The sequence below is a fragment of the Neopelma chrysocephalum genome, unplaced genomic scaffold, assembly GCF_003984885.1.
Source record: "Neopelma chrysocephalum unplaced genomic scaffold, ASM398488v2 Primary Assembly neopelma1_67, whole genome shotgun sequence".
NCBI lineage: Eukaryota > Metazoa > Chordata > Aves > Passeriformes > Pipridae > Neopelma > Neopelma chrysocephalum.
In genome coordinates, this window is record NW_020897726.1 from 2,309,705 (window position 1) to 2,324,690 (window position 14,986).

At 41.1% G+C, this 14,986-nt stretch overlaps 1 protein-coding gene and 1 pseudogene across 1 annotated transcript; both read right to left on the reverse strand.

Moving 5' to 3' along the window:
* Positions 1-5,464: 5,464 nt before the first annotated feature.
* LOC113968241 lies at positions 5,465-6,021 on the reverse strand (annotated as a pseudogene).
* Positions 6,022-6,387: 366 nt separating this feature from the next.
* On the reverse strand, positions 6,388-10,351 carry SAMD9L (sterile alpha motif domain containing 9 like). Its single transcript, XM_027684624.1, is given in 6 exon segments — positions 6,388-6,576; positions 6,579-7,173; positions 7,175-8,300; positions 8,303-8,676; positions 8,678-8,735; positions 10,279-10,351. Coding segments are annotated over 6 exon segments (2,415 nt in total).
* Positions 10,352-14,986: the final 4,635 nt, after the last annotated feature.

A 14,986-nucleotide genomic window follows, 5' to 3' on the forward strand; every position in this document is an offset into this window, starting at 1 on the left:
TTGTGCTTAGACAAAGTCCAGGTCACTTGCTGCAGCCCTGTTGGTCTCCACTCCTACTGCTCAGCATCTGCCCAAAGGGCAGCAGTGATGGAGAGGGCCACATCCCACTGCCCTGGCACAGGTGACACCCTCACAGAGGTCCACGCTCAGCCCCCTCATCACACCATTGCTGGTTACTCTCCCATGGGTTTGTGACGCGGTGGGGAAGCGACAGGTCCTGTCCCACTCCTGGTGGATTTCGCTCACGGTTGCTCTTGTGTGCCTTGTGTGCATTTTCTGGAGCGATTTCCCCGCGGCTGTGGGGATGGGGTTTTCCATATTCCTCTCACGCGGGCACGACACGGGCACGGGCGGTCTCTTGCTATGGTGACCAAAGCATATGTCAAAAACGTGTCTTTTCTCTCCAGAGGCCGTTTTCATTACAGAACCAGGACAGTCTCATCACCAGCACCTCTGCAGCTTCAGCTGTCCACTGCGAGTATATCTATGCAAGAGTATAAGATCTGAGTAAAACGTATTATTCTTTTAATTGATATTTCTTTATAACGACTACAATGACCAAATCGCCTCCTTCCCTCCCTCCCTGCCCTCTCCCCGCGTCTCCCGGCGCAGCCGCGGCGCTGGCACGGAGCAGCAGCGCCGCCCGGTGCCCGCCGAGCCCGCGGCCGCCGCCCTGCCGCGGGGCTGTGTCCGGGATTCCGCTGTGGCTGAGAGCTAAACATCTCTGGCCTTTTTGTTGTTCTTATTGGAAACAGAAGCCCCCAGGTTCACCTCTCATCCAGCACCCGTAGGGTTGAAGTGTGTGAATCATCTTTGTTGCTGCTGCCGCGCAAAACTGCTTCACCGCCTGACTTGTCAGCCCAGGAGATAAACCCAGCGCTCGTTTTTGGTAAGATTCATGCTGCCTTATTTTCTCATTCCACAGATGCATTAGTTCATTTCAGCCCTGAATCTTTTAAGTCTTGTACATATTTGTGTGAGAAAAAACCCAACAACCCAGAAATAAACAGAAGCGCATTTGTTCTATCAAAAACCTTGAACCACATCACTTTGGTCTGAAATAAAAGTGTGAAGAGTATCAGAGACACTGCTTCTTGCACCAGCCAGAGGTGAGAGGAGGACTAGGCAGCAGCAGTAAAATTTAACACACGAATACTAAGTTATTCTTACATATTTACTATGAGTACATAGGAATATATTCCATTTCACAGATGGAAATATTGGCATAACACTGCTTCCTTTATGTCGTATGGAGACTGAATGACAGATCTGAGGTTTCAATTCAGGCATTACCAGATAACATGTGTGGTGTACATGTGGTACTCACCTCAAGTTTATGAAAAGTGGGTTTTTCCTATTGAGTAGACAGTCATTACGAAGAAATAGCAATTAAAAAAATAATATGTTTTACTCAAATCTTATACTTTTGCAGAGATATGCTCAAATTTCAAAGTGGATAGCTGAAGTTGTTGAGGTGCTGATGACAAAACTATCCCAATCTGAAATCGCAACGGCCTCTGAAGAGAAAAGACATGCTTTTGCCACGTACTTCGACACTGAATTACTTACATTTTAATAGACACATTCATTTGCACAGTCAAAAGAGGGGAGTATGGCAATAAAGCTACCTAATCTTTCTCTTTGAATATCTAGGGATGGGACTATAGCATTAGCAGGAATAGGCAGAACTGCAGACAAGACAGAACCACCAATATAATTTTCATCTTTTGATGTTGAGCAGCTAGGAGATGTCCTCTGTGGATGCTTTCCCTAGGAATCTCCAGGTAATCCCAGTACCCTATGGTATATTTTTACCCCCACTCTGTGCCCACCTCGGGCGTGGAGAACGTCTTACTACTTTCCCTTTTATCTGCTTCTTTGCAGAAGCCTTTTATCTGTTAGAAGACAGCATATCCCCCTCCATTTTCCCTTTTCTAGAAAAGCTCTATTTGTTCTGTCTTTCCTCATGAGTCCTTCAGTCTCTGCTCTGGCAGCACATCTTGAGAGTCTTCAGCCAAAGATGTATTCCTTCTCCTCCCCTCCCCTCCCCTTTCCTCCCCTCCCCTTCCCTCCCCTTTGTCCTGTCCCCTTTCCTCTTTGTGTGCTTTTTTGTTCCATTGAGCTTTTTTCTCTTAGGCGTCATAGCTCTCCACATCTGCCTCTTGTCCCATCACCTTCTGTTTCTCAGTTCTTGTTCCCTCTTACCTAGTCTAGACCCTGCTACTGTTCTTATCCTAAAACTTGGCAGGATGCTCCAGTCTGTTTCCCCTAAGCTCTCCTTAGTGAAAATTTTTCTTTCTGTTGCCACTTGTGAAGCCCCCTCCATGTTCTGTACTTCTACCTCTGATTTTAGACAGAGAAGGTTCCTCAGTACTTTTAACTTCCACCCCCTGAAATGGTATTTGCAGGTCTTACACTTTTCCAAGAGATGATTTCTTAACTCCTGTTCCCACACAGGAGTTCACAGTCCACAGATGCTGCTTGGGCATGATGGGGACTCTGACCACTCCATCGGCACAGTGGAGGAAGCTGCTGAGGGAGCAGCACAGTGGTTTGTGAAAGCCAAACAGCTCCTTGGGCCTCCCTGTCTCTCCTCCTTCCTGCAGACCTGCCTTTGGCTCCTATACAACCAGGTTGTATCAAGTTGTCTCCTCCAGGTTTCTAGACTCAGGACTGAGTGCAGGGCTGCGTTTTTAGCACTGACCTGGCCAATCACAGCCCAGACTTGCAACTTCTGGGCTGTCACCTGTGTGTAGATCCTTCTGCTAAATCCTAAGTTTACATTTGCCCACATAGGAATGAATGGCAGTCTTTTCAGGCCTTGCAACTTGATAAAATTAGGCCTGTGCAGATAATTTTCCCCTTGCATCTACCTTTTTTCTTCTAGCAGAGTAAAGCCTTTTTTAAACACTACTCCAAAAAATTCCTGAGCATGCTGGCAAAAGCTGATAGAGTTGTTTAACATGGGCAATACAACATATTTTTTCCTTGACCTCACATTTGGAAGCTGAGCCTTTTGGCTTTAATTAACATAAAATATGTCTGAGGCAGATATTTGTCATGGGAGAGCTTAGTTTTCAAAATACGAAGATCAACAAAGTTATGAGCCACAAAAAAATAATCTTACAAAGTAATGGAAAATAGGAAATTCTTGTAAAAAGCAATTCTGTCAGCCTTTTTCTGTCATATATATATTTAATCAAATACAGTTCACACTGTGCAATTAAGGATGCTATCAAATATCTGTATTTATTATTAAAATACTGCTAAAAATACAATTTTATAACAAACAGACTACCATATACAAAAAATAAGATATTTAGTTCTGTAAACTAAGATAAGCATAGAGTGCAGTGTCTGGCATATAATACACTGTACCAGTTCCCAAGTGTTATTAGTAAATGTACTGTGCTGGGAGCAAAACAGTCTTGACTTGGGGAGTTTGACTTAATTTGTTGCCAATTAACATAAAACTTAAATTACTGATTGAGGTATTGAAAAGCAAAGCAGACAAACACCTAAGCAGATACAGGGAAATGCCTTTCTTCCTCTTTCAACTTTAGTCCAACACCTCTCCTTCCAGCTTCCTAACCAAGGTGACAGAGCTGCAGCAAAGGAGGTTGGTCTTTGCTATGTAGTAGTTTACCTATCTCTTTTGAAAAAGGCTTTACTCTGCTAGAAGAAAAAAGGTAGATGCAAGGGGAAAATCGTCGGCACAGGCCTAATTTTATCAAAATTTTCTTCTGCTCCTTCCTTCTTGTTTCCTTAGCCCCAGTGGGTGTGACCTGTGGGCTGCAGTCCCTCAGGAGTGTCCCTGTCCCAGCGTGGTTCACCCATGGACTGCAGTCCCTTAGGGATGTCCCTGCCCTGCTGTGGTTGCCCATGGCTACAGTCCCTCAGGGGTTTCCAGCCTTGATAAGGGTCACCCCTTTCCAGCCCAGGATGGTTCATGGCCTCCCCACCATGGAGCACCCCTCAGCAGCCCACCACTGCACCCTGTGGGTGTGCCCAATATGCCACCCTATACAGCTCAGCTGGGTTTGAGCACATAAAAATACTTGCAGTTTTTAGGAGGTATGTTTGACTGAGATGAAGACTGAGGTTTTCAATTGCCATGAAGCCATGGCAAATTGTTTGCTGTAAATCTTTATTTAAAAGGGCAAATACTTTACTCCTTGATAGACTGTACAGCAATATCCTGGAGGTCTAGAACAAATAAAAAAATTTCATTAAAATTGATCCTATATTATCCTATCTGAAATAAAAGTATACAGTTAGAAACAAAGAGGATACGGATTAAAATGAAATGTACATTCTTGCCAAGTGAAATACATTTTGGCTAGAGCTGAAAAGCAGTCTGGATTATATAATAAAACTCTTTATCTGTATTTGCAACTAAAAAAAGAGCTGCACTAGAGCAGAGTGGTCCACAAATTTGTCAATTTGTTTTTATGAGTCTGTTGAGATGTCACTTACTTTCACCTGCTTCTCAAAGAGCAAAGATGACTTGTGAGGTGAAGAAAGTGTAGTCCTGCAGGTCTCTTTCAGGCAGTTAATTGCATTGAACTCCTCTAGTTTTCATGAATCATATGCCCGGACAGTAGTAACTTCTTGTTTCTGGGGCTTCACACCAAAATATTTTCCCTTTTTTTTTTTTTAAATTAATTGTGTCTAAGCGTAGCAGGTGGCTTTATACATGAGCAAGGCAATACAATCAATGACTACTTTAAGCATGTAAATTGCCTGGTTTTTTGCAAGGATCAAAGTTGCTATGAAATCCGTGACTGGAATAAACTGGTGCCAACTGGTGTGTGCTTTTACAGCACAGCAGAAAGCAGCAATATCTTTAATAATCACATGTTTAGAAATGCCCTGAGAAGGTAGAAGACAAGAGTTTCAGTCCTCCCACAAGATGTACAGCTTGGTTATTCATACAGGCCTATGTACAAATGCATTACATTACTCAAGCATGCACAATAACAACAGAAAAAACCCTGCTGCTTTGCAATTGAATGGCCTTTTACATTACTCTTGTGCAAAGATGACACCAGATACAATGGAGCATCAGTGAATGTTACATGATACATGGTTTCTCACGTACATGCCTTGTTATTACATCACTTACACAACAGTATGAAAATCATGGTGAGATTTCTGTCATTGCAAGCAATGGCAAAAAAGTTAGCCAGGTAGTAGGGTTCTTAAAAGTTTTATCATTTAAAGTTAACAACATTTTCAAAATAATCTTTTTGTATAATTCTCTCTCTTTTTTTTTTTTTTTTTAGTGATGGTAGAGATAATTCTGCATGGGTTTGAAAGACTAACACAGTGAGGAAGGAAATACAATGGACAGCCTGAAGTTGTAATTTGCAATTATTGACCAAAAAAACCCAAACAAAGCAAAAACTAGTTAAATGATAATCTTGCCTGTAAAAGCCTTGTAGCTGAGAAACTGTAATACTTATTATTTTAATGACAGATTTTGTGCGTTGTATACCAGGAGACCAGCAATGGAAAACGCAAGGTAAAAAGACACTCTTTCTATTAATGGACCATTTTTTGATAGGCATGAGGGAACAGGCTACACTGGTATCCTGAAGTTTTCATTTCTGCCATAGTCTATGTAGATAATGTTACCCTCAGCTCTTCCATCCAAAGGAAGCAAAAGATCTTGAACAGGTGTTTCCTCCAGATATTCCCACTCTGCCAAAGGGAATTCAGTTCATGTTCTGAAATTGAACTAAGAAGCTGCTCTACTTTTCCTTTATGAACAAATCTGTCCAGACCACTGCCTTTTGCCAGATAGAAAAGACCCAGAGGCTGCCTGGAATGATGCAGAGTTCCATAAAGCTCTTTGAAAGGCTTATTTAAGCATTTAACAAAAGTTTCCATTTTCCTTGAATCTTCATTTAGTTGTTTTATATTTTGGGACCAGAACAACACGGAGGCTAGGAAGAAAGGCTCTACACACCAGGAAGTTTGGTCCATTTTCTGTGGAACGCTTAGAAGCATTCTCTTCATCTCCTTAGGATGATGTAATTTAGGGGATTTAGGTTTAATGCAGTTAAGAACAACATTTGCCAAAATCAAATGCTGTTCATCTTTCCAAGTTGCTTGTTAGTTCTTCTCTCACACAATCAAATACATTTCTACTATGTCTTCTATTTCTCTGTCAGCATTTCTGAGGAGGTATTTAAAAATTCCAGAAAATGTGTCTGCTTGGAAAGCCCCCACAGTGTCCCTGTGTTTTTCTATATACTGAGAAATGGGCTGCTTTGAGACCTGTTTACTTCTTAGTTGCTCAAAACTGAGATAACAAAATATTTCTTTGTATTTGGTTAAACATTCTTGAACCTTACTCTCCAATTTTGCTTCTACAATTTTCTTTTATCTGGTCTGTGGTTTGAAAAATACAAGGTAGTCTTCCAAAAAGTCAAATGCCCTTTTCAAGCTTGATTGCAAAATACGTAAAAAGCTGAAATAATGTTCAACAACCTTGAACATTTCACTGTCTGTGTTGGAGTTTTCTACATTCAAAACATTTTTTCCTGACAGATACTTTGTCATATTTTTTCTACACTGTTAAAGTCTTTTTTGCTGAAAATAGGAACATGCCAAAGGACATCAATAACATAAAGACCAGTTTCTATTTCTCCCAGATAACCAACAGTTTTGTATATTTGAAACTTTCTTTTAAGGTTTTGGTGCTGCAAATCTTGTTCGTTGACTGCATTTTTTGCTTGCCTCTGAGATTCTTGGAAAGCCTGTGAAGCACTCTTAGCAAGCTCTAGCAAGTGGTCCAGTTTCCCAGCTGTCTGAGCTGCACTCTTTTCTTTGTGCTCTACCCGATCTCTTAGCTAACTTTTAAAGACTTGACCTTGAGTATCTGATATGTATGAATTGTGTGGTGCTCTTTTTTTAGCTGTTTCGGCCCAGTTTAATGCAGAGTCATATTTCCTTTCTTTAATGTAGAATCTTGCTAAGGCCTGGCAAATGTAACCATTTTGCTCAAATCTAAAGGATGCTTGTTCTAGCACATATTCCACATCACCACTCTTTTCTTCCTTATGAATGGCTTCAATTAAGGCAGAAAACAATGTGTCTGACTCATCACCATGTTCCTTGCACTGCCCAGTAAGCAGCAGGGTTTGTATATCACGAATAAGTTTGTCCGGCTAACGAAGTCTTATAAAATGAATCTTCTTTTAATAACTTTAATGTAATTGCACTTTTAATCAAGCCATAGGTTAGTTTCAATTCTGTTAGGCAGTGAGATGCTATCAATGGATGAATGATACGAAGACCTTTGTATCTCATGGGTTCGTGTACCTGATCAGATATTAGAATGTTGGAACAAATTCCCATCTTTTCTATTAATTTATCTTTACTGAAGCCTATGTCTTGAGAATTTTTTCCTAAGAATTCTTCACATAGTGATATTGAAATTGTAGATTTTTTTACATATGAGTTTAACAGTGTTAGATAGCCAACAAGCTGTGCTGGTTTAGAGGCAGTATCCAAGTTATGCAAGGTATTTTTTACAATTTTTTCTATATACTGTGGATCAAAGTTTTTCTTCATAATCATAAATGAATAGAAATTGTCAGGATTCGAATGCACCTTTTCGATATCTTCTAGTTTCTGATCAAAGGCCCTTTGCTCTTTCTCAGAAAGCACATGTTTTATAGAAACACTGTTCAAGGAATTGATTGTCGAACTTTCGTCAGGCTTCTGAGATCTCACACAGTTTAGAATGATCACTACACGTTTTCCATACCGAAGGTATTTTCCTATTATAGCTGTCTGAATTTTTTTCTGCAGAACATCGACATTTTCTTGCTCTTCAAAATCATCCACAAGAAGTAATACTGGTAAATAGTCTGTGTCATCATTTGTTCCAAAGGTGAGTAAAGTTGTCACCTGTGTTCCAATATCGCTTGGTTTGTTTTTCAGAACAGGACATTTGAATTGCTTTCTGAAATTCCAAAGGATATGCATAGATAATGTTGTACCACCACATCCTGGGTGGTGGTAAAGGTTGATAATTTTTACAGGTGGTTCATTCACACTGTTAAATGAAGACACAATTAGGTCTTCAAGCTTCTCATAACCGTCCCTTCTGATAAATTCTGAAGTATAGTTCTCAGAAAAAAAGTAGAAATTCCACCATGATACTTTACCACCTTGATAAAACTCTTCTTCCCACTCTTTCAGGAAATTTTGAAATTCATCTTCATCGTTCTGTATTCCTGTGCCTTTGCATTCATTTTCACAAGGTATTTCTAGTGCTGCCATGGAACTTTCTTCTTTGGGAGAAGAACAGTGGAATGACCAACAGAGGGCAGAAGTCTTTCAAAAGACCGTGTATGTGATGCTAGTTCTGTGATGGTACCATTTACCATTTCCAGCATTACATTAGAAACACATTTCTTTGAGAGTGCTTCCTCACTGACACCTCTAGCATGCAGAAGATCTTTCCATCACAGGTATGTACCTGCACTGATGCAAATGCAGACCATGTCTTCTAGTCCCTTTAATTCTTGGTAAAATGTCATAAAAGTTTCAGTAAGGGCATCTGCTGAATCTTCCACTGTGGAAAGCAAAAGAAACACTATTAAAAACTTTCCATTTTGCTTTACATCTTTGTGTGAAAGAAAGGAAATAATTTTTCTGAGCAGCTCTCTCTCATTGCCATGAAGTGGAATCCAATGGTAGTTCCTTGTTGCCTTTGAAGTCTGATCCACCATTACAGAATGGGTTAAGAACTGGCTGGATGGCTGGGCCCAGAGAGTGGTGGTGAACGGTGCTGCATCTAGTTGGCAGCCAGTCACTACTGGTGTCCCCCAGGGATCAGTGTTGGGCCCAGTTCTGTTTAATATCTTTATTGATGGTCTGGATGAGGGGATCGAGTGTATCACGAGCAAATTTGCAGATGACATCACACTGGGGGGGAGTGTTGATCTGCTAGAGGGTAGGAGAGCTCTGCAGAGGGACCTGGACAGGCTGGATAGATGGGCTGAATCCAATGGTATGAGGTTCAACAAGGCCAAGTGCCAGGTCCTGCACTTTGGCCACAACAACCCCATGCAGCGCTACAGGCTGGGCACAGAGTGGCTGGAGAGCAGCCAGGCAGAAAGGGACCTGGGAGTTTGGATTGACAGGAAGCTGAACATGAGCCAGCAGTGCGCCCAGGTGGCCAAGAAGGCCAATGGCATCCTGGCCTGGATCAGGAACAGTGTGGCCAGCAGGACCAGGGAAGTCATTCTTCCCCTGTACTCAGTGCTGGTGAGGCCACGCCTCGAGTACTGTGTCCAGTTCTGGGCCCCTCAGTTCAGGAAGGATATTGAGGTGCTGGAGCAGGTCCAAAGAAGGGCAATGAGGCTGGTGAAGGGACTCCAGCACAAGTCCTGTGAGGAGAGGTGAGGGAAGCTGGGGTTGTTTAGCCTGGAGAAGAGGAGGCTCGGGGGAGACCTCATCACTCTCTACAACTCTGTGAAAGGAGGTTTTAGCCAGGTGGGGATTGGTCTCTTCTCCCTGGAAACCAGCAATAGGACAAGAGGGCATAGTCTTAAGCGGCACCAGTGGAGGTTTAGGTTGGACATTAGGAAGAAGTTCTTCACAGAAAGGGTGACTGGGAATTGGAATTGGCTGCTCAGGGAGATAGATGGTGGATTCACTGTCCCTGGAGGTGTTTAAGAAAAGACTGGACGTGTCACTTGGTGCCATTGTCTATTTGACAAGGTGGTGTTAGGTCATAGGTTGGACTCGATTATCTCAGAGGTCTTTTCCCACCTAATTGATTCTGTGATTCTGTGATTTTATTGTATGGGCTGATGTGACAACCATTCCTTCCCCAAAACTGGCTCTTAACCTAACATTCCCTAGCTTCTGATCTCAGTAGGGTTTGAAGCAGTATCATCCTTCCCCCAGTTCTGGCCTCTTCGCTTCCACTGATTGTGTGGCGAGCTGGTCTGAGGAACTGCAGCACACTGTTATACATCAGCTTAGTCTATGGACAGGTCAGATCCAGTCAGTTTTCTATGAGGTTGCTTGAGCTCTTTATTAGCATGGGCCAGACCATGCCAGTGGAATGAGTGGAAGGTGCTGTTAAACCACATACTTGTATGGACACGTGCATTTGCAGGCTTCCAAAATCTACAGCTGAAATTGTTATGCATATTCTTTTGTGTTATGCAATGTTACAAAATTATACTTCACAACCCTTATTTCTTGTGTTGGAAGTTCTAAGTAGATTATATGCATGATTGATACATTTACTGAGTAGTCTTTTCTTTTCCCAGTTTCCTAAAGAGGCATCATTGACAAATGGCACTCTGTTTTCCCTTCTCATGTTGGCAGTCAGATGGGCATGCATGCTGAACTCAGTAGTATTTTTGTGAAGTTACATGCTGCTATGACTGCAAGCTGTGCAAACTTAGCTGAATTAGCTAGTGTGAGTACTGGTAGCAGTGCAGACAGAGAGCAAGGGTGCTTGAGGGGTTGAATCCCAAATTATGTTACTTACACTCCCCCTGAGCTCTGTGGCCAGCACTGAACACCTGTGTCTGAGAAACTTAGGGCATCAGAGAACTGGAAAAAGCTGGACTACCAGGTGTCTTGACAGAAGGAACCTGCAGACCTCTCAGAGGACCCAAGTGGGTCTTTCCTTTTCCTTGTCTTATTAGAGATGGACAAGAAGTGATCACAGCTCCTTTCATTAAAAGAAATTTTCTACATACTAGAGGACTTCATCTTTCTTTGTATCTTTCCCCACCAAGATAAAATGTTTTTTTAGGTCTGTTCTAAACTTTTTCTCATTTATGTTGCTTCTCTATGGCTTTCCTCATTTGGCTGTATTTTCAGACAGACTTGAAATGGAATTCAGTTTTCTCATTGTCCTAACCTGCTGTTTAGAATAGTTTGAATGTATTTGGAATTTTCTGTACTTTTAAATATAACTTGTGGATGGGACTAAGCACGACAGACTCAAAGGACTTCAAAACCACTTGAAAGCCAGGTTTTGAATTTAATATGATTCGATAAATCAGCATACAAAAATTTAGCAAGGTGAAGTTAAAGAGGAAAGTGTAGCTCTAAGGAAAACATATAAAAGATGTCCAACACAATTTTAGTTCTCTCCCAGGTAAGCTTTTGTCTTGACTTAGCAAAACATCCTTATACCTTTACTATTAAGATGAAAACCAGTTATATAGAAGATACTTTTTAGCACTACAGGAAATAAAAAAGATGTACCTTGATGAAGATATAAGTGTTGACCTTTGACAATACTTTCCTAAATAAGAACATGTGTTAATTTTTGGTTGGGGTATGCTATTGTATTGAGTTGCTGTAGGTCAGAAGCCCTACCCTAATATCTCTACATTAAATTGTATCTGAGTTACGAGATCCTCTGTAACCGGCAGCTTTGTACTTTGCCCTGGAACGCAGCACATCGCCTGAGGAGATACATTCATATTGTCTTTCTAGGTGGAGCAGGATTTCCAACATGCTGGTATTTGCATTGCATTTTTAACTGAACTGTGATGCAGATTTACACTTGAACGGATTCTTAAGATGTCTAATCTTTTGTCTATTGTTTATTTACCACAGATTCTAATCATGAAATAATAATTTGCTTTTTTTCCTCATTATTTTCATGACACGGCACAACTGTCACTTTCCATCAAAAGGCTGCATCAGTTTCATTGCTTACAATGTGATCCCTTTACATCTGCTTGTGAAGTGTTTGGAAAGTTTTGGAGCAGTTCTGCCTCTCTAGAAAAGTCCTGTGGCCTCCACAGAAAGGCAGTGAGGGAGCAGGGCTCCTACTCTCTAGGAGCTGGGCTCATTTCATACTCATGAGTCTTTAGGAAGAACTATTTGTTGAGCAAAACATTTCTGTACAGACTTACATAGACTGTTATACTGTCAGCCAATGATAAAGATTGGATACTGCACTTGGAAGTTTTTAAGATATGCTTATGAACAACATTCTGCAGTATTTTGTATATGGGTAAAGAATATACTCAAAAATAGAGCATGACTGACTGTTCAAGGGCATCTAATACAGGAGCATTAAAAAAATACTTGGTTAGCTACAAATTCACAATACAACTATTTAGCTACCTAGAAAGTAGCTTCTATAAATCAGGAAGCCTCTTCTAGGACACAGGATTGAGGAAACAGTCCTCCTTCAAATGTACAAGTCACATGAGACATGATAATTCACGTGTCTACCAGGAAGTTAGTGTTTACTAATATGAGCTCCTTTTCCTTTCTCTTTCTCACTGTCCCATGCATAGTTATCCAGAAGCTCCTGCCATGTCCTGTGGGAAGCCATTGCCCTCTAGCTTCCAGAAAGATGTATGATACAGATACATTATAGCACCATACTGGTACAGATTTCCAAAGGAATTATGCTAACACTAAAGAAAGTCCATAGAAAATACGTAATTCTATTTTATGTGAGTAAGGCAAAAGAAGAAATAAAAAAGAAGCTGCCTAAAAAATTGTTTTAACCTGAGATCATAAAACAATAAGGTCTCTCCTTTTCAAGTCTCAGCTTTCTACAGCTAAAGCATGGAGGTACACGCACAGTACCTTGCACAGTACTGTGTTTTATATCTTGCTTAGCTGGCCATGCATGTTTAAGGGAGTGTTTACGGGAGGCATACATTCCCTTTACACTAATATGAACTCATTGTGTTATAACTGCTAGCATCATTTTTGCTGAGACGTATGTACTAATCATCTCCCTCCCAGAGCTCACAGAATCACAGCATGACTAAGGCTGGAAAGCACCTCTGGAGATGATCTAGTCCAACTCCTGCTCAAAGTAGGGTCTCAGGAAAATCTCATTCCCTAGCTATTATGCCAATTAATCTTTACAGTATAAAATTATATTAACTTTCAAACCTATGTACAGTTTACATTGTATATTGAATAGCCATGCTTAAGCAAGCAAAACAAAGGACCCCAGCTCATAGTAATGATGAGGACAACTTAGTCCCTGAGATAAGTACTTTGCTTCTTGGAAACTTAAAAACTGTCCATGAAGGATAAAAGACACCCCTGGACAACCAAGATAACACCAGCATCCTAGCCCTTCTAACACATATTTGAAGCCTTCCCACTGTCTGTCTCCACAGATAAGTAACTATAGCAAGACCAACTCCAGGGACATCTGATCAATAGAGAAGCTGGTGGATGGTGACATCATATAAATATAGTTGCTTTGCAAAGTTTTACTATGGTGAGTAAATGGTAGTGTGTGTTTGTTAAGCAGCAATTAGTCAAATCATGTTGCACCTGATCGCTTGCATTGATTTGAATGGGATACCTCATATGCATGAATAAAATAATTACTCTTGTAATTCTACACTTTGCATCCCAGACTCTCTCCTTAGATGGCATGGGCCAGTGCAAATTTTAGTTCAACTACAGCAGGTTGCCTGGGACTGCATCCAGTTGGGTTTGCAATATCTTCAAGGACAGAGACTCCACAGCTTCTCTGGGCAGCCAGCCACTTCCAGAGTGTGACCACCTTGACACTATAAAAGATTGTTCTTATATTATAAACATTGATAAGATCCCCCTGAGGCACCTCTTCTTCAGGTTGAACAGTCTCAGCTTTCTCAACTCACCATTGTATGGCAGATGATCATTGTTGTGGGTCTTCTCTGGATTTGCTCTGGTGTGTCTGTGTCTTGTACTGGGGAGCCCAGCCCTGGACCCAGCACTCCAGATGTGTTTCACCAGTGCTGAGTAGAGAGGAAGGGTCACCTCCCTCACCCTGCTGGCAATACTTCTCCTAATGCTGCCCAGGACACTGTTGGTCTTCTTGATCTTCCTGCAGTCTTAATAGGACTGTGGAATATAGTCTGTTGCCCCATAAGAAGGGGTTAATATTTCAAAGCCATAAGTGTAAGATGGAGCGTTCCCATATGAGCAGTGGTGACAGCCCATATGCTTCAGTATTCTTACAAACTGCCTTTAAGCTATGTAGTAAGAAAAGATCAAGTACTACACACCACCTTGTGACTTGGTACAAGTGCCTGGAGATGGTCTGACTGCTGTTGCTGTTCCTACACTTCAAACTTCCAGGGTCATGGCTTATGTTCCCCACCTTTGATCTCAAGTCCACAGCCTCACTTCATCAAAGCCATTCTTGACCCTTATCAGTGGGTAACTGAAATGGCAAAAGCCTCCACCAAAAGGACTGTGGGAAAAACATGGCAAGATGTTTTTAAAATCTCCCCCCACCCCATTTCAAGCTTTGAATGTACTGCTTTCTCATTATACCCAACTCATATTTGAACAGACCGACATATACATCATCTAGTTCACTGGATAAACCCTCGACTGGTTTGGTAAAATTTGGAAAAGATTTTACATTAATAAATAAAAACTTATCAATCTCTTTTGAATGTTGTAGTTCCAGGGAGAAAAGAGCAAGAATACAATATGAAAAGGCTGCCTTTTTCATCCGTTAAAATTACATGACATTTCAGAATTTGTTTTTTCCCCATAGTTTATTGTTTTTATACCTCCACCTAAAAGTATTTTTCCATGAAAAGTAGCTCAATGCACTGTGCAGATTTTGGAAGAACAGTAAAGAATGAGCACAGTTTGAATAGGAGTTTAAACCACCAATAGGTGTTTGGCTAACAGCTAGTAATACACAAGATGCAGTGAAAGAAAAATAGATGAGAACAATATAATATCAGCAGAAGGCAACTTGCCTGTGTTTGCTTTCTGTCCCTTGCAATAACATAATTCTATTTGCAGAGCTGGTTCTGCTGCCATGGCTAGTAGAATTATTTAACCCAGACAATGAATTTTTCTTCTTTCTATAATAAAATAAATTTCCCTACCAGTTGAGTTTTTCTCTGTAAATTTTGGTTGTAAGTGAAGAGTGAGAATGTGGAAGTGCAGAGTGAGAATGTGGCAGCCATGACCTGCATACAGAGCCCCCGGGGAACAATGT